Source organism: Polypterus senegalus, chromosome 15 (assembly GCF_016835505.1).
Source record: "Polypterus senegalus isolate Bchr_013 chromosome 15, ASM1683550v1, whole genome shotgun sequence".
In the NCBI taxonomy this organism is placed as follows: Eukaryota; Metazoa; Chordata; class Cladistia; order Polypteriformes; family Polypteridae; genus Polypterus; species Polypterus senegalus.
In genome coordinates, this window is record NC_053168.1 from 114,409,500 (window position 1) to 114,428,253 (window position 18,754).

Here is an 18,754-nt window from a genome sequence, read left to right on the forward strand (position 1 = left end):
AAAATCAAGTAATGCACCCTTCATTCAAAAATCTCTAACTTGTAATATGTGAGCATATTTACTGTACAAAACTTGTCAGTGAACTATGAGGGCAAAAAAATAAAAAAAACAAATAAAATAATCGTTCATTAATCGTAATCAAGTTAAAATGTTCAATTAATCGAGATTTTGATTTTAGGCCAAAATTGCCCAGCCCTAAGAGATAGATACTTTAGTAATCCCCAAGAGGAACTTCACATACTCCAGCAGCAGCATACTAATAAAAACAATATTAATTAACACTATAATTACCAAAGCCTACGAGAAAGCTTGTAAATCCGGCCTACCTTAAATCCATTCTCACCTCTCCGTCAGCGTCTTTTGTCCTGTAAATGTTTCGATTAACAGCAAACAGCCTGGTATTCCAATCCCCCCCGCCCACCGATGCAGTTCATTTCTCAAAGAAGTTTCTCACTGCTCAGTATTTATCTTCGAGTGAAGTGTTGGAGCTTTATAGGGTAAAATAGTACATCATCATTTGGAATACATACATTTCATGTGTGTTCCGTGTCAACAACAGTCTGTTTAAAACGTAGTTAACACAGAAACGATTTTCATGTTTTAGTAATAATTGAAAAAATGTAGACATGAAATGTGTAATGTGTGAAGCCTGAAATACAAATATGAAATAAACACTTTCACAAAAGGTACAAGTATAACAAAACAAGTGCACTTTCATTCAAGAATTTAACCGAAAAAAAAAAGAAAGCAGGTTACGGTAGGCGGTTGATAGGACAACTTGCGTGGTGCAATGCTAAGAACTGCTGCCTTCCAATCAAGAGGTCGCGGTTTCGATATCAGCTGCTTCCCAAATTTACAGTGGGTACGGAAAGTATTCAGACCCCCTTTAATTTTTCACTCTTTGTTATATTGCAGCCATTTGCTAAAATCATTTAAATTATTTTTTTCCCTCATTAATGTACACACAGCACCCCATATTGAAAGACAAAAAAAAAATAATTTTTGACATTGTTGCAGATTTATTAAAAAAGAAAAACTGAAATATCACATGGTCCTAAGTATTCAGACCCTTTGCTCAGTATTTAGTAGAAGCACCCTTTTGAGCTAATACAGCCATGAGTCTTCTTGGGAAAGATGAAACAAGTTTTTCACACCTGGATTTGGGGATCCTCTGCCATTCCTCCTTGCAGATCCTCTCCAGTTCTGTCAGGTTGGATGGTAAACGTTGGTGGACAGCCATTTTTAGGTCTCTCCAGAGATGTTCAGTTGGGTTTAAGTCAGGACTCTGGCTGGGCCATTCAAGAACAGTCACAGACTTGTTGTGAAGCCACTCCTTCGTTATTTTAGCTGTGTGCTTAGGGTCATTGTCTTGTTGGAAGGTAAACCTTCGGCCCAGTCTGAGGTCCTTAGCACTCTGGAGAAGGTTTTTGTCCAGGATATCCCTGTACTTGGCCGCATTCATCTTTCCCCCGATGGCAACCAGTCGTCCTGTCCCTGCAGCTGAAAAACACCTCCACAGCATGATGCTGCCACCGCCATGCTTCACATGCTTCTCCGATCTGAGTTCACCTCCGTTATAGTGCGTCTATTTGAAAACAGCTGTGTCAGATCGGGGCAAGTGTGAACGCGACTGAGAGAATAAAACTGAATTAAAAAAAACGCTAACCTATACAAGTACCATACATTTACACCGTCTGTTACAGACCAGGGCTCTAGACTAACTTTTTGCACTGGTTGCACTGATGCGCCTAACTTTTTTTCTTAGGTGCACCAGCACAAAAGTTAGGTGCACCCAAATTTTCAACCGCATCACATTTAACACCACAGTTTTACAAGTTCACTTTATTTATTTATTTATTTGTTTGTTTTTTTTAATCGCTGTCCATATAGGCAATATTGACTTGTAAATGATTAACTAACAATCTGGTCAATATAAAGTTCTTTATTTGAAGGCAAGCACAATTCTACAAGAAAGGTAACTTACTGAAAAAGTGTTGGTGCTTAAAGTGCTTTACTGAGCTGAAATTTAAACTTAAAAAATCTCAAGATAATTTAGATTTTCTTTTTAGTTAATTTAAGTGTTTTAAGGGCTTCAAACTGAACATCTCATGGCTCAGTGTCTTATGGACTATCCTCCATTGCAGTCACATGCCCCTCGGATGGCCAACACCTGTAGTTTGGCCTTCTTGATCTTTGGCCTTGACTAAACCAGCTGGCCACACTCTCTCTAGCATCAAAATCTTCCAGACTTGGGCATGAGCATACTCGACCTCAATGTGTCCAATAAGTATATTCACCGGTCTTCCTCTCCGCAAGATACGACCGTACACAATGACGCATTCCTTTGTGGCGATATCTGTGTCTCCGTCGATCAGGAATGCCATGTACGCACTGTTCGCAATTTGCACAGACGTCTTTTTTTTCAATGTATCTGCGATGACTCCTATAAATTGGGCGCACGCGACATCATTGCTGTACGTCAAGTTTACGTTCAAGCCATTATTCTTCATAAGAATTATTTCGGACTTGAATTTAGTGAAGGGAAGTTCTTCTTTTGCAATATTGTAGGCAACGTTAAACTTAATTATCATCTCGGCCTTGTCTGATGATCTGTTTGCTACTGCCTGCCGCTGAAAGGCAGCGGGGAGAGGGGACAGTTCAGCAGTGCATTTATCGCGGCATGTAATGTGTTTTATAGATGCATTGTGCTTTTTTAGAGTTTCAATTCTAAATGTATTAGAACCAGTCAGAAATGCACTACTGCCGGCCATGGTCTTCCCACACTCTTTACAGTAAATACAGGGAAACTGGTCAAGCCACTCTTTTTGAAATGTATACACTTTACCCCTTTTAATTTCAGTGGGCTCGGACTCGATCGTATGTGGCTCATTATCTAATGCCGTCTCCGGACCAGGGCTTATAATATCTTGGGAGGTTGATGGCTACGTGCCAGAGCATTGGTTATGATTTTCGGATGGATCAGGCCCTAACTTAACATTCTTAACGAAAAAGCTGTCAATTGTTCTTTCATCGTCTCTCATAATCCACGGCTACATCCACTGTTTACCTGATGGGCTACTCACCTCTCTCTGTCTGACTGCATCACATGCATTTTCAAACGTAAACACACGTACAGGAATATCTGGACCACGGCCAATCAGAGGGGGGGGCGGGATCCGCCCTTCACTATCTCTGATTGGTTTAGACCATGATATGGGCCTAATGTGTGTCTGTTGTTGAACAACAGGGAGACTTTAAGAGTCACGGAGTTTCGTTTTTTTTCCCCCTCGAACGGCTGGTCGCACCGGTGCAACCTTTCATTTTTTTTAGTCGCACCATTGAGAAATTAGGTCGCACTCTAGAGCCCTGCAGACTCAAATCAAATGTATGCTTTTATTGTATAACCAGTAATGGCGTACCGCACGATAACGTGCAGTGAATACACTTGACTTGAGCATTCCTAGTTTTCATCCTCTTTCTCCGTTTAACATTTGTTTGCTCAGAGTTTGATGCGCTTGCTGCTTCCTAAGTAGCTCTTCTTTTCTCCACCCTAGCGGCCCACTGCTTCTCTTCTTTCATCTGCATCTTTTCGCGTTAAAACTGATTAAGTTAGTTTTTGTGTTGCAATTACTTAGTATGTTTTCTTTAATTTTTCATTTAAGCTGGCACTTAAGTCTTCAATCTGCCTCAAGAATGATTAGCGATGGTGGTAGGGAATGAGAACGGTGCCCATACACATGCACTGCACTGCCGCCCTGCTGCACACTGCTGAGAGTTGATTCAACAATAAAATAAAATAAAAATAAAAAGAGTAATAAAAATCATCACCGGAAATTGGATAGAAGACGTCATATGTAGTATATGTGTACCAAATTTCAAGTCAATAGGTGAAACGGTTTGCGAGCTAAAGGTGATTTAAAATCCTGGACAAACAAACGAACAGCCACGGTAGCGTATTATATAAGAAGATAGTAACAATAAGAACAGCTCACTACTCAAAACAGAACCTTCTGAATTGGAGTCAGCAGCTCTAACCAGTATACTACCTGAGAAGTTAGGACAACAAGCAACACTAACCTGATTTCTTTATCTTCGTTTATAGTCTTGGAAAAAAGCGCATTTGCTCTGTTATACTTGTTTCTTTTGTGAAAGTGTTTATTTGATATTTGGACTTCAGTCTTCACACATTATAGACTTCATGTCTACATTTTGTCGTTAGTACTAAAACATGGAAAAAGTTTGTCTTTTACGTATGTGTTCAACATTTCTGTCATCCTACACATACACAGATATTTGTGGACATGGAACACACGTGAAATGCATGTGTTCTGAATAACAATATATTTTTTAGCCTAGGTACCTGACTCACTGATAAACAAGGCTTCATTTGGGAGAGGTTTTTGCATTTTCTCCAGCAGTAGGGGGAATAGTACAGCAGGCAGCTTGCTGCTTGGGATTATCGACACATTTACAAGACAAACGTCGCTGAATGAAGACGTGCGAGTGGATTTAAGGTGGGCCGGATTTACGAGTTTCTCGTAAGCTTTTGTAATTCTAGTGTTAAATATTGATGAAAATACAATTGAAGAGTTGCATAGTGTGAGGGAGGAGCGATCTCCTCAGTCTGTCAGTGGAGCAGGACAGTGGCAGCAGTCTGTCACTGAAGCTGCTCCTCTGTCTGGAGATGATACTGTTCAGTGGATTCTCCACAATTGACAGGAGCCTGCTCAGCGCCGTCGCTCTGCCACAGATGTCAAACTGTCCAGCTCAGTGCCTACAATAGAGCCTGCCTTCCTCACCAGTTTGTCCAGGCGTGAGGTATCCTTCTTCTTTATGCTGCGTCCCCAGCACACCACCGCGTAGAAGAGGGCGCTTGCCACAACCATCTGATAGAACATCTGCAGCATCTTATATACTTCTAAGGAAGTATAGTCGGTTCTGTCCTCTCTTGCATAAAGCATCAGTATCGGCAGTCCAGTCCAATTTATCATCCAACTGCACTTCCAGGTATTTATAGGTCTGCACTCTCTACACACAGTCACCTCTGATGATCACGGTGTTCATGAGGGGCCTGGGCCTCCTAAAATCCACCACCAGCTCCTTGGTTTTGCTGGTGTTCAGTTGTAGGTGGTTTGAGTCTCACCATTTAACAAAGTCCTTGATTAAGTTCCTATACTCCTCCTGCTGCCCACTCCTGATGCAGCCCATGATAGCAGTGTTGTCAGCGAACTTTTTCACGTGGCAGGACATACTGAGGTCTGTCTGTAAGATAGTTCACGATCCATGCCACCAGGTATGAATTTACTCCCATCTCTGTCAGCTTATCCCTAAGGAGCAGAGGTTTGATGGTGTTGAAGGCGCTAGAGAAGTCCAGAAACATAATACTTACTGCACCACTACCTCTGTCCAAGTGGGACAGGGATCAGTGTAGCTAATGATGGCATCCTCCGCTCCCACCTTCTCCTGGTATGCGAACTGCAGAGGGTCGAGGGCATGGCGAACCTGTGGCCTCATGTGGTGAAGCAGCAGCCGCTCCATGGTCTTATCACATGTGACGTCAGGGTGACAGGCCTGAAGTCATTCAGCTCACCAAGACGTCATACCTTTGGGACTGGGGTGATGCAAGATGTTTTCCAAAGCCTAGGCACTCTCCCCTGTTCCAGGCTCAGGTTGAAGTGCTGTAGAGGACTCCCCAGCTCCAACACACAGGCCTTCAACAGTCGTGGCGATACTCTATCTGGACCCACTGCTTTGCTGGCACGAAGTCACCTCAGCTCTCTGCTTACCTAGGTATGGCGTTATTTCAGTGCCACTATTCTGAGCGCACGTAAAAAAATATTGCAAGTGCAAGTGTTGCATTTTGAGGAGAAATTTATTTTGAGCGTACAAAAGCTGAATTTGAGTGAACAAAATTCATTGCTGCGTGCAAAAAATGTATTTCAGTGTTTGCACTTATCCATATACACACACACAATAGCACCCCCTCTCGCTCAGTTTTTCATTTGCGCTTGCTGCAATGTGTTGCTAGCTCACAACATTCTCTGCTGCAAGCGCTCAACTCTCTGTACACCGTTATAAGTGTGCCACAAAACCAACCAATCACAGACTTGGTTTCAAAAATTCTGATTGGCTCTTACGGTCTCCAATCAGCTCGCTAGCTGCTGCATTCCGGAAACAGTCCGAAATGTAGCTAAATCCAACTAAACTCAATTAAACCCCAATTTGCGGATAATATCTTTAATTATTTTATTTTAAAATATATTATTTGTTAAGACTATCGTTGGTGTAGTATAATGTAGTTGCATTATACAACCATGCCAACTGACTCTCCAAATTATATTTGAGTAGCTCTCTTTTATGTCGTCGAATACTGAACAGCAGCTGATTGAAAACCGTAAGAGCCAATCAGAATTTTTGAAACCAAGTCTGTGATTGGTTGGTTTTGTAACACACTTATAACGGTGTACAGAGAGTTGAGCGCTCGCAGCAGAGAATGTTGTGAGCGCAAGCAACACATTACGAGCAAGCGCAAATGAAAAAACTGAGCGAGAGGAGGTGCTATTGTGTGTGTGTATATGGATAAGCGCAAACACTGAAATACATTTTTTGCACGCAGCAATGAATTTTGTTCACTCAAATTCAGCTTTTGTACGCTCAAAATAAATTTCTCCTCAAAATGCAACACTTGCACTTGCAATATTTTTTTTACGTGCACTCAGAATAGTGGCACTGAAATAACGCCATACCTAGGCTTCTGTAATTGTGGGTGGAGGGAAACTCTCTCCCATGCTGGTATCAGCAGAAGGATGGGTGGAGGATGTAGTACTCTAAGATGAGAGTGAGAGTGGGTTAGGGTGGTCAAACCTGCTAAAAAAGTTGTTCATCAGGTTTGCTTTCTCCATGTCTCTCTCGATGGAGGCCCCCCGCTTCGAGCTGCTGATCTTCATCCCATCCCACACTTCCTTCATGCTGTTATTCTTCAACTTCTTCTCCAGCTTTCTCCTGTACTGCTCCTTCACCACCCTGAGCTGGACTTGGAGTTCCTTTTGCATGTGCTTGAGCTCATGCTGACCACTGCATTTAAAAGCCTTTTTCTTCTGTGGTCTGCACAGAGAATCAGTAGAGTGGAGTGAACCAGGATGTTTATGCTTAACCTTATAACATCTTTGCCTCCAGACCACACTACTTGGCAAGGTATTTATTTAAAATATTCATAATGTCTTTGGTATTTTATTTAGTTCCTGATATGATTCATACTGTCCCAAAAGCACTTTATGTTTAAATACAGAAATGTATGCAATAAAATAGGCTCTCTCATACAGTAAGGTTGGGGAGGTGACACACCCAGGGTCACAGAAACAGCCAGAAGTGGAATATGAAAGTGCACATGTACGATTACAAAAATCAAACCCTTAGCCACTGCACATCATCACCTTTGTAAAAACAAATGAATAGTAAAAGCACTGGGACTAAAGGGTTTCAATGTAATTTTTTCTTTTCTAATGAATCCACAAAACAACATTATCGTGCTTTTTTTAGTATTTAAGGTGGTTTGCTTCAAATTGATTTTTTTTTTTTACTGAACTTTTTATTTTATGCATCTTTTACTTACTGGTAAATTACAAAATACATCCTTTATCCAACTAACATCGAATTATAACCATTTATATAAAAAAATGAATAAATAAAATCTAGAGTAATGTCTTGACACATTCGTTAACAGTATGTCAGCTGCAGTGCCATTTTCATTTCAAACCTTTTGAATCTTTAGACCATCTTAAATGACAGTTATCCAATAAGATTATGTAACAATAACTCACCTGTTTGTGTTACCTCCATAATTAAATATCATATTATACAGCACTTTGAGCTGACTTAGTTATAAAAGATATTTGTTCTTAGATGATTCATTAACTAAGATATTACTGTAAATTCATTACATAACAGGGATTTTTAATTTAATTTAATCAGCCTAGCGCAAAGCTGCACATACTGTATTATATAAAGCAAGTGCATTCTGATTATCAGCAATACTTGCATGACTACATTTTAGGATAATATTACTCTATATTAGTATATGGCTTTTAACATTATATACCCATCCATCTTCCAAATCCACTTATCCTCAGCAGGGTCAGGAGGAAGCTCCAACAAGCAGCAGGCTCTAGGCAGGGAAAATTCCTGGACAGGACTATACACACACACAAAGGTGAATACACACACACACGCAGGTCAGATTTAGCAATGCCAATTCACCTTTGTCCTCTCACAAGGACACAGGTAGACCATGCCGATTCCACTTATACACATTCTTTATTTTAACATCTAAACTATTAGGTGTACTATAGTACTAGATGTACAAGGAAACTGTATTGTCATTTGACTTCGTAAAGATCAATATAAAATTAAAAGCCTCCATGTTTCAATCACTAGATTATCTCTTCCTATACCATGGTGGGGGTGGTTAATGAATTTAGTGCAGAAACTGCAGTTTTACACTATAGTGTGAGATGTGTGACACATTTCTGATAGGTGACAAACAGAATTAAACACTTTAAAGATAAGATTTTTAATGCATTAACTATGGTCATATACAGTTGCTTACCGTGAAAAAAGGCAGTGAAATCCTCTGGCAGCAAGGCAGGTAAAAACTTGTACTTGTTCCGCTCCTGGGTGCTCACAATCTCCCTGTATTGCATTAACCAAAAGTGAAAAAAGATCATATGTAAGACAAAGCTGGAAATGGGGACACTCTAAGAAAGAGACTAGCAATATGATGAAATAAAAATATTACAAATCATGTCTGCAAGAGAGCATTAAGTCAAATGATATTCACTGTGCAAGTTGTAGAAGCGCAGTAAATTTACATTTCATACTATATTTACTATTCTCAGAGATATTCCTCTCATAGAAAAACTCGGATGGAATTTTGGCTTTCAGACAATCTCTTAAGTTAATAAACTTGATCATACTTGATTTTGGCAACTCTCTGCTTCTCAAATTCCCTTGGAATATTTAGTGAGCAATTTCATTTTTAACTTTCTGTTTATTATTAGTTTCCCTAAGAAATTTGTTTAAAGAAGCATTGCATCATCAAAATTGCTTTTATATGGTGCATAAAGCATGCATACATTTTAACTAAAGTATATTTACAGTATAACTATCAAAGATGCACGTATACTCTAAGATCAGCTTCACAAGTGGCTCACACCCCAACTCAAATGGTGACTAAAAGGAGTGACATGTATACAGTTAATACTGGAAAGCTGAATGGACTGTGTGTCCATGATGGCTCGGTTCAATTTCTGCTATATGAACACAGGTGTAAGAAGATTTCTTTTCATCGTGTTCTGCTAATTCAACTACACACTGAAAAATAATTTTATCTGGCATTAGTACACAACTACTGACTATTCCTAAACTTAATGACAGAGTCAGGCTTCATTGATAGCTTTCAAATTTGTGATTCTTTTTGAGTTAGCACTCATATAGTATGCTTCCCAGTGATTTTAGGTCAGGCGAGTGTGGAGGCCAATCAATTGTATCAATTCCTTCATCCTTCAGGAACTTCCTACATACTTTCTCCACAGGCACTGTTGTGCACCAGGAGTCTGACAAAGGGTCCAAGGATTTCATCCCAAAACCTAATGGCAGTCAAGGTGCTGTGGTCTAGCCTGTAGTGGTCTGTGTGTCCCTCCATGGATATGGGTCCCCAAACCATCACTGACCCCCCCCCACCAAACCGGTCATGCTGAACGATGTTAAAGGCAGCATAACGTTCTCCATGGCTTCTCCAGACCCTCCCACGTCTGTCACATGTGCTCAAGGTGAACCTGATCTCATCTGTGAAAAGCACAGGGCGCCAGTGGTGGACCTGCTAATTCTAGGATTCTATGGCAAATGCCAATCAAGCTCCATGTTGCCAGGCAGTGAGCACAGGGCCCACTAGATGATGTCAGGCCCTCAGGCCATCCTCATGAAGTCTGTTTCTGATTGTTTGGTCAGGGACATTCACACCAGGGGCATGCGGGAGGTCATTTTGTAGGGCTCTGGCAGTGCTCATCCTGTTCCTCCTTGCCCAAATGAGCAGATACCGGTTCTGCTGATGGGTTATGGACCTTCTACGGCCCTGTCCAGTTCTCCTAGAGTAACTGCCTGTCTCCTGGAACCTGCTCAATGCCCCCGAGACTGTGCTGTGAGCTGCAGCAAACCTTCTGGCAATGGCACATATTGATGTGTCATCCTAGAGAAGTTTGACTACCTGTGCCACCTCTGTAGGGTCCAGGTATCGCCTCATGCTACCAGTAGTGACACTGACCGTAGCCAAATGCAAAACTAGTGACAAAACAGTCAGAAAAGATGAGGAGGGAAAAATGTCAGTGGCCTCCATCTGTTAAACAATTCCTGTTTTAGGGGTCATCTCATTGTTGCCCCTTCTAGTGCACCTGTTGTTAATTTCATTAACACCAAAGAAGCTGAAACTGATTAACAACCCCCTCTGCTACTTAACTGACCAGATTAATATCCCAGAAGTTTCACTGACTTGATGCTATACTCTGATTAAAAAGTGTTCCTTTAATTTTTTTCATGGGGTACAAAGTGCAGCATATAACATCATGTGTGTGATTGTGACACAACCATTATTGGACTGATTTTTTTGTGGACATGGAGAGATGATTTGAGGGGTACAAAGTGACTCATGTGCCTGTCTGTTTCCTCTCTAGGCAGGAAACCAATAACCTGGATGGAGATCTGTGACCCCAGCTAAGAAAAAAAAAATCTTCAATAATACAGGGTGACACAGAAAAACGGGAACTTTTGAAATGCGTAGTGGCAGCCATGTACAGTTGGCAGCACTGCGGAACAGGGACCTTGACAATATATTGACATTTTCTGATATTTGGTACTTAATTGTTGTAATTCAACATTTTAGTATGTTGCTCTATTGTTAATTTGTCCTCCATTTAACTTTCTTTCAGTGACATTTAGCATAGTGTTAGTTACTGTCTCACGTGACATTTTTAACTCCAATGCAGAGAAGTCACTGGAATTGTTCCTGAGGTTTATAGTTGCTGCACAGGTGTGGTGGCAAGTCTTGTTTTTAAATGTCAGCTAGAGATGATGTCACTACAATTTTCTTGGCACAGCTTCTTCTTGGGTGTTGGTGGTGCACTGGGGCATGTGATCACTATGTACTGTACATGTATTAACAACTCGAAAGAAAGAGGAACACACATTTTAGAATCCATGGAGAAAGTATTTGAATAGGAAGCATTTACCTTCCATAAAGAGAGCTTTACCTTTAAATCATTTTAAGATATCTTTTTGAAACATACTTAGAGATCTTGAACGATTTAAAGATATTATTAAATATCAACTTGTGCATTTAAAGATATCTTTAAATGATTGTTTGTATTTTTAAATGCCTCTACAAATGAATTACAGACATGTTTAAATGAGAATTTACCTTCCAAGTTATTAACAGTTAGTGATATCTGAGTAATGGAAAATGATTTTATATAAAGAGGAAGGGATTTAAAGATATCTTGAAGTGCATTACAGATGTCTCAATTTGTTTTTTGTGTTGTGTTTTTTAAACTGTTTTTCTCACAACCCAATCATGCCCATTTTAGTGTCTTCAAAACCAGGTCCATTATTACTATCAGATTGTGGGTTGTTCCCCATAGAGAATCACCACAGACAGTCTTAGCAGAGCAATGTTGATTGCTTAAACTGCCCACAGCAACCTATTGCAAGACCCTTTCCCATTGCATACAACAGTGAGTCACGAGCCAGTGACCCAAAAGGTGTCAAAACATGATGCATAGTTTAAGAACTATGCTCTAAATGATAATCACGCTTGCCATATACAGTATGTCTACCATTGAGGGCCACTAAAATTATTTCTTATGTCATGATGTGTTGTGCCTGGTGCACTTTAGCTTATTTATGTTAACTATTGTTCATATTGCGGACATGGAGGAGCACTGTAAGTCATGAACCACCTACTGCACTATATTTTAATATCTGGGGGCACTTCATTAATGGCAGGAACGAGTGGGTGTACCTCTAAATAGGGTAGACCTTAGAAAAGAAGCACACTTATTGAATCCATAAAATATAGGTATTGTTTAATAACAAGGTAGCTCTTAAGGTACTAAAAAGTATTCACTGGTCATATTTATGTTATTGGTTATTACTTTGAATTGATGAATTGCTCCATAATAAATTAGAGTTTCCAAGTGTGAACAAAAATACACACAAGCTTTTTAACACATTATTCTTTCACATACTGAGAGTAATAAATCACAGTAAGAGCCCTTAGAGATTGTACTATAAAGAAGATGTATGTTACTACCAGGGTACTTTTGCTAAGATCTGATTACTTAAAACATGCCAAAATACTAGGAAGTGAGAAGACTTTAGAATTCATTCAATTCACAAAAAACTGTTCTTAAAAAATTGTGAACAGCAGTATAAGAATAAGAATTATGAAGATTATCTCAAATGCTGTGTTGACTCACCCACTGAGTTGTCTCCTCCATGTCTGATAAGGGTCATAGACACACTCACAAAGGTGTAAACTATAAAGTACCACAGTCTCCAAAAATGACTGATTATTTGCCACCCTCTTCAGCTGCAAAACAAAATAATTAACAGATTATAAATTGGCTCTGAAGTCTTGAAAATTATGCAAAGATGTTTATCAATTGACTATGACAGAACAACTGTGCTAAGTGTTCAAACCTTGGAAACATTCATATTTCAATTGTTTGTGTTTTTATGGCTTTAAAATCTAACTAAGGATTAGGATCCCATCTAACTAATGGGTGTAGGCCAGTTCAACAAAATAAATGCACATTTTTTTCAAATAAGTTTTTTTGGCCTTTTAATACTTTTCTGTACTGCACCTGTGGCAGCCTATATACTTTTGATTTATTATTGATTATAATGTAATCAGTTCCATAAGAATAGAATTTTGAGAAAAGCACAATGAACACTTTAATGATTTTAAAATCAACATCATTTGCATTTTTCATGCAGCAATTAACACATTATAGAACAAGATTATGAAACAAAACCTGCCATTCCAGTGGATTGAATGTGTTATAGCCAAAACAAAAATATAATTTTAAAAATGTTACACATTTCCCTGCAGTCTATAATTTTTGAACCCATCAAACTCGTTCCTTTAGGACATATTTACAAAGCAGATTAAAGATTCTGATAAGACCTAGATCAGGTGACTCCAAAATAAGGTCATAAACACATTCCATGAAATAGAAAATAACAGAGAAGAACAAACTTAAATTGGGGATGTACAGCTTGGGAAGAAAAAAAACATCTACTTTAATCTTGTAACTATAATTCACACAAAGCTTTAACTGTTAAACTTTAACACATTTTTACCCAAATGAATATATAAACGAAAAGATGCACTTAAAAACTAAATGTGCATTTAACACTTAAAGAAAAACTGGACCCAAAAACTTTTTTTAATGTGTTGCAAACCCCATGTAGTTTGTAGTGATGGCCAAGAAAAATATTTAATCTCCTGTTTTCATGAAGAAGGAAGACAACAAAATTGGTAATACAATAGACTTCCACCGTGACCATCATTGGACAATAGCAAACAATACAAAAAAGCCAATGAAAAATATCTCACATTACTTTGTGATGGTGCAGGTCAGCTCCATGCTCTCTATTCCTTTTAGTAGTTTCTTGAACCTGCAGCTATTGATAGTCCTAACTGAGATGAGCTGGGCAGATGAAGACACACACATGCAGCAAGGGGTAGCCTCCTTAGAGATTATTGCTTTTATTACAATACATCAAACAAACAGTGTTCTAATAGTGCAGTGCTCCATATTTAATAAAAACAGTGGCAATCGTTAAAATCCCATAAATAAATCCATAAAAAGGAGGCTAAAAAGGCAATGATCAGTTCTAAAATCTCAGTCCTCGGTGCATCCTTTTAAAACCAACGCCACCTCTACCTATCCCACATGGGATCTGCAGCAGAGGAGATGCCCAACAGATATGGCCAACCTTTTTCTACCAGCTAAGGTCCCTGCTGTCCATAGTTCCCAGCAGGGCACCCACTCCGAGTCTCCCCTCCTCTCATCTCCAGCTGCCTCTCTCCAGATTTATGTGGGGGCTCATATGAGCGAATATCTGGTCAGTCCAGCTCCCCTGCAAAATACTCAGCCAAGTCGCCCTCTTCAGCCTCTGCACATCAGTCTTGCACTCCTCACCTCCACACCCTGGCATCTCACGATCCTGCTTTCATCCCTGTCATTCGTCTATTTTTAGCCTTCATCTCTCCTTTCTCCTGTCTGCCCCTCCCTCTCTCATGCAGGTGCCTTTATTTGCACTATGTAACGCCACACCAACTGCACCTGACTGATGTTCACATTTGTATATGTATGCGCAATTAGCCAGGGACCCCAACCATCCACGGAGCAAAGTGCGTCCACACATTCTAGGACATGATTATTTATTTTAAATTTTCTCAGTGCTACAGACTCACATAACCCACATGTCAAGTAAATCAGTATTATGCTCACAATATCATAAAAACATATTTTTTACTAAACATTGTGAAATAAACCAGTTCTGAAGAAATACTCTTATGAACTAAAATGGAACATGCTTAGATGAGACTAATCATTTGAACTGAAGACCTACATCACCACCTCCCATTACTGGTCAGGAGTCCAGCACAGTAACCATTCATTCATTGGCTAACATTATGATTCATGGGATATCATCAAAAAGAGTGCACTGGGAGATGTGTACAACTAAGGATTAAAGGTTAAATAAATGCAAGTGAAAACAAGAGAATACATCTCAGACTCATGCGTATCAAAGATCCTTCAATAAGTGGGAGGTCAAGTCACCTGTGCAGTTCCACAGATTAACACTAAGTAATCCGAAGGTGCCCCAGTTGTGGCTCACTGCTTTGAATATAAATGTAACAACAGAAGGAGAGTCTGCATTTCAAATACCCGTTCACATCAGAGCCGGTTCCAAATTTGCTCACAAGTGCATTTTAAGGAGGTTGTTTAGTAAACAATATTTTAGTAAAAATACATGCATTTGGGACATTGTGAGCATACTGCTGGATGACTTTGCATGTGGATTATGCAACACAAGGAGCATGACATTTTTTCATGGAAATTTTAAATATTATCCAGTGTTGGTCACGATAGATGTCTGTTATATCAGAAACTTTGTAACCTCTGTTCAGCATAAAAACAAGACATTCAGTATTTTTCTCTGCAGTTACTATAAAATGCATAGTGTAAGTAACATTTCTCTCTTGTTATCTATATATCTATATCTATATATATATATCTATATCTATATATATATATATATATATGTAAAATTCCATTACAACGAACTCCCAGGGACCTAAAAAATATTTTGTTGTAACGAAAATTTAATTGTAATGAGATTCTGTATTTGTTACTATAGTGCTTTCTTTAACTTGCGCCCAGGCGTTTGCAATCATTTCAATAGCTTCTTTCGTGTTAATTTTAATCTCCTCCTGCCTACAAGTTATGCGGACGAGAACTTTTCTCAGCATTTCCTTGCGATAATACACTTTCAGTGTGCAAATGATGCCCAAATCCAATTGCTGAAGCACTGCTGTGCAATTGGGTGGGAGGAATTCAATGCGAACATTATCTAAATGAGGAAGCATGTTGTGGGCAGCATAGTTCTCAATCAGGTTCCGAGTCATCCTTTTCTTCACCATATTGGGAGGTTTCCGAACTCTTTTGAGAACCCCACATTTACAGTGTTCCTTGCATCACCCATCAATATCTTTTCTGTTTGCTTTGGCGGAGAAACGCAGCATAGCTTTGAGCCTGCTGTTGCCCCGGAAACCGATAAACAGTCTTCCATAGACGCGGAGATCGGACTTTGCGACACTCTTCAGCGTGTCATCCAGTTAGGGGAGGTCCCAAGAGAGTTTACAAACCTCACATTTTCTTGAATGAGTGCCGCATTAATAGAAATGTTTTTTGAATGAGCATCACTGAACCACATAAAAAATGCTTTTTGAACGTCTTCAAATGCAGCAGTTCACATACGTTTGCAACCCGAGATTTTTTTTCTTTATCTGCTCGGTCTTTCAAGAAAGTTGACAGCATCAATGGCGAAATTCCAAAATCACTGGCAACATCTTTTTTCTTTATGCCGCAATCAAGAGTTGCAAAAATGTAAAGTTTTTTTTTTCCTAATATGAACTGTTATCGTTTTTTCGTAGGAGGGTGACAATGAGTTAAATTCCAATGGATGTTTTTCAAATGTTGACAAGCAATAAGCAAAAGGTATCACTGAGAACCGCAGGAAACAAAAAGGGGAAAAAAAAAAAAAAAAACAGTACAAGGAAAGTTCGAAGAAAGAAAAAAAAATGACACTGTTTTTGTTTGGGGATCGTTGTGCACAACTGAGTTGTGGCCACAGAACTAACTGCTCTATGGATGATTCATTCAGGCATTTCAATGTCTTTTGGGCACTTCGTTGTAATGAAAGTATCTGCTGAATGTACTTCATAGTAACTAGATTTCTATAGACGCGTCATATGGGGAAACTGTTGGGACCATAAAAATGAAATGGAATATTATATATATATATATATATATATATATATATATATATATATATATATATATATATATATATATATATATATATATATATATATATACTGCTCAAAAGAATTAAAGGAACACTTTTAATCAGAGTATAGCATAAAGTCAATGAAACTTATGGGATATTAATCTGGTCAGTTAAGTAGCAGAGGGGTTGTTAATCAGTTTCAGCTGCTGTGGTGTTAATGAAATTAACAACAGATGCACTAGAGGGCAACAATGAGATGACCCCAAAACAGGAATGGTTTAACAGGTGGAGGCCACTGACATTTTCCCTCCTCATCTTTTCTGACTGTTTCTTCACTAGTTTTGCATTTGGCTACAGTCAGTGTCACTACTGGTAGCATGAGGCGATACCTGGACCCTACAGAGGTTGCACAGGTAGTCCAACTTCTCCAGGATGGCACATCAATACGTGTCATTGCCAGAAGGTTTGCTGTGTCTCCTGCACAGTCTCAAGGGCATGGAGGAGATTCTAGGAGACAAGCAGTTACTCTAGGAGAGCTGGAGAGGGCCATAGAAGGTCCATAACCCATCAGCAGGACCAGTATCTGCTCCTTTGGGCAGGAGGAACAGGATGAGCACTGCCAGAGCCCTACAAAATGACCTCCAGCAGGCCACTGGTGTGAATGTCTCTGACCAAACAACCAGAAAGACTTCATGAGGGTGACCCAAGGGCCCCATGTCCTCTAATGGGCCCTGAGCTCACTGCCCAGCAGCATGCAGCTCGATTGGCATTCGCCATAGAATACCAGAATTGGCAGATGCACCACTGGTGCCCTGTGCTTTACAGATGAGAGCAGGTTCACCCTGAGCACGTGACAGAAGTGAAAGGGTCTGGAGAAGCCATGGAGAACATTATGCTGCCTGTAACATCATTCAGCATGAGCAGTTTGGTGGTGGGTTAATGATTGTCTGGGGAGGCATATCCATGGAGGGTCACACAGACCGCTACAGGCTTGACAAAGGCACCTTGGCTGCCATTAGGTATCAGGATGAAATCCTTGGACCCATTGTCAGACCCTATGCTGGTACAGTGGCTCCTGGTGCATGACAATTCCTGGCCTCATGTGGTGAGAGTATGCAGGCAGTTCCTGGAGGATGAAGGAATTGATACCATTGACTGGCCACCACACTTTCCTGACCTAAATCCAATAGAACACCTCTGGGACATTATGTTTTGGTCCATCCAATGCCACCAGGTTGCACCTCAGACTGTCCAGGAGCTCAGTGATGCCCTGGTCCAGATCTGGGAGGAGATCCCCCACAACACCATCTGTCATCTCATTAGAAGCATGCACCGATGTTGTCAGGCATGTATACAAGAACACAGGGGCCATACAAAGTGCTGCGTACAATTTTGAGTTGCTGCAATTAAATTTTGGCAAAATGGACTAGCCTGCCACATAATTTTTCACTCTGATTTTTGGGGCGTCTTTGAATTCAGGGCTCTGTAGGTTGATCATTTTCATTTCCATCAAACGATGTGGCATCCTTTCGTTCCTAACACATTACCCAGTCTATATCAGTATAGATATCCAGGAGGATTTCTTTTTCCCATTGAGATCTGATGTGTTTTCAAAGTGTTCCTTTAATTTGTTTGAGCAGTTTATATATATATATATACACACACATACATACATACATACATTTCAAAGTGTTCCTTTAATTATTTTGAGCAGTTTTGCTTCTCCAGACCCTTTCACTTCTGTCACATGCTCAGGGTGAACCTGCTCTCATATATATATAAACTGCTCAAAAAAATTAAAGGAACACTTTGAAAACACATCAGATCTCAATGGGAAAAAGAAATCCTCCTGGATATCTATACTGATATTGACTGGGTAATGTGTTAGGAATGAAAGGATGCCACATTGTCTGATGGAAATGAAAATGATCAACCTACAGAGCCCTGAATTCAAAGACGCCCCAAAAATCAGAGTGAAAAAATTATGTGGCAGGCTAGTCCATTTTGCCAAAATTTAATTGCAGCAACTCAAAATTGTATGCAGCACTTTGTATGGCCCCTGTGTTCTTGTATACATGCCTGACAACATCGGTGCATGCTTCTAATGAGATGACAGATGGTG

The 18,754-nt window shown here is 39.7% G+C and overlaps 1 protein-coding gene across 2 annotated transcripts in view; it reads right to left on the reverse strand.

Annotated features, from left to right (window-relative positions):
* The window catches only part of nbeal2 (neurobeachin-like 2), a 305,779-nt gene that overhangs the window by 106,416 nt on the left and 180,609 nt on the right, over positions 1 to 18,754 (reverse strand). For both annotated transcript variants that reach the window (XM_039737118.1, XM_039737117.1), the window contains exons 5-6: positions 12,525 to 12,637; positions 8,606 to 8,688 (exon numbers count right to left, since the gene is read on the reverse strand). In XM_039737118.1, the coding sequence (XP_039593052.1) occupies positions 8,606 to 8,688; positions 12,525 to 12,637 (196 nt within the window). The remainder of the gene's footprint in view (positions 1 to 8,605; positions 8,689 to 12,524; positions 12,638 to 18,754) is intronic.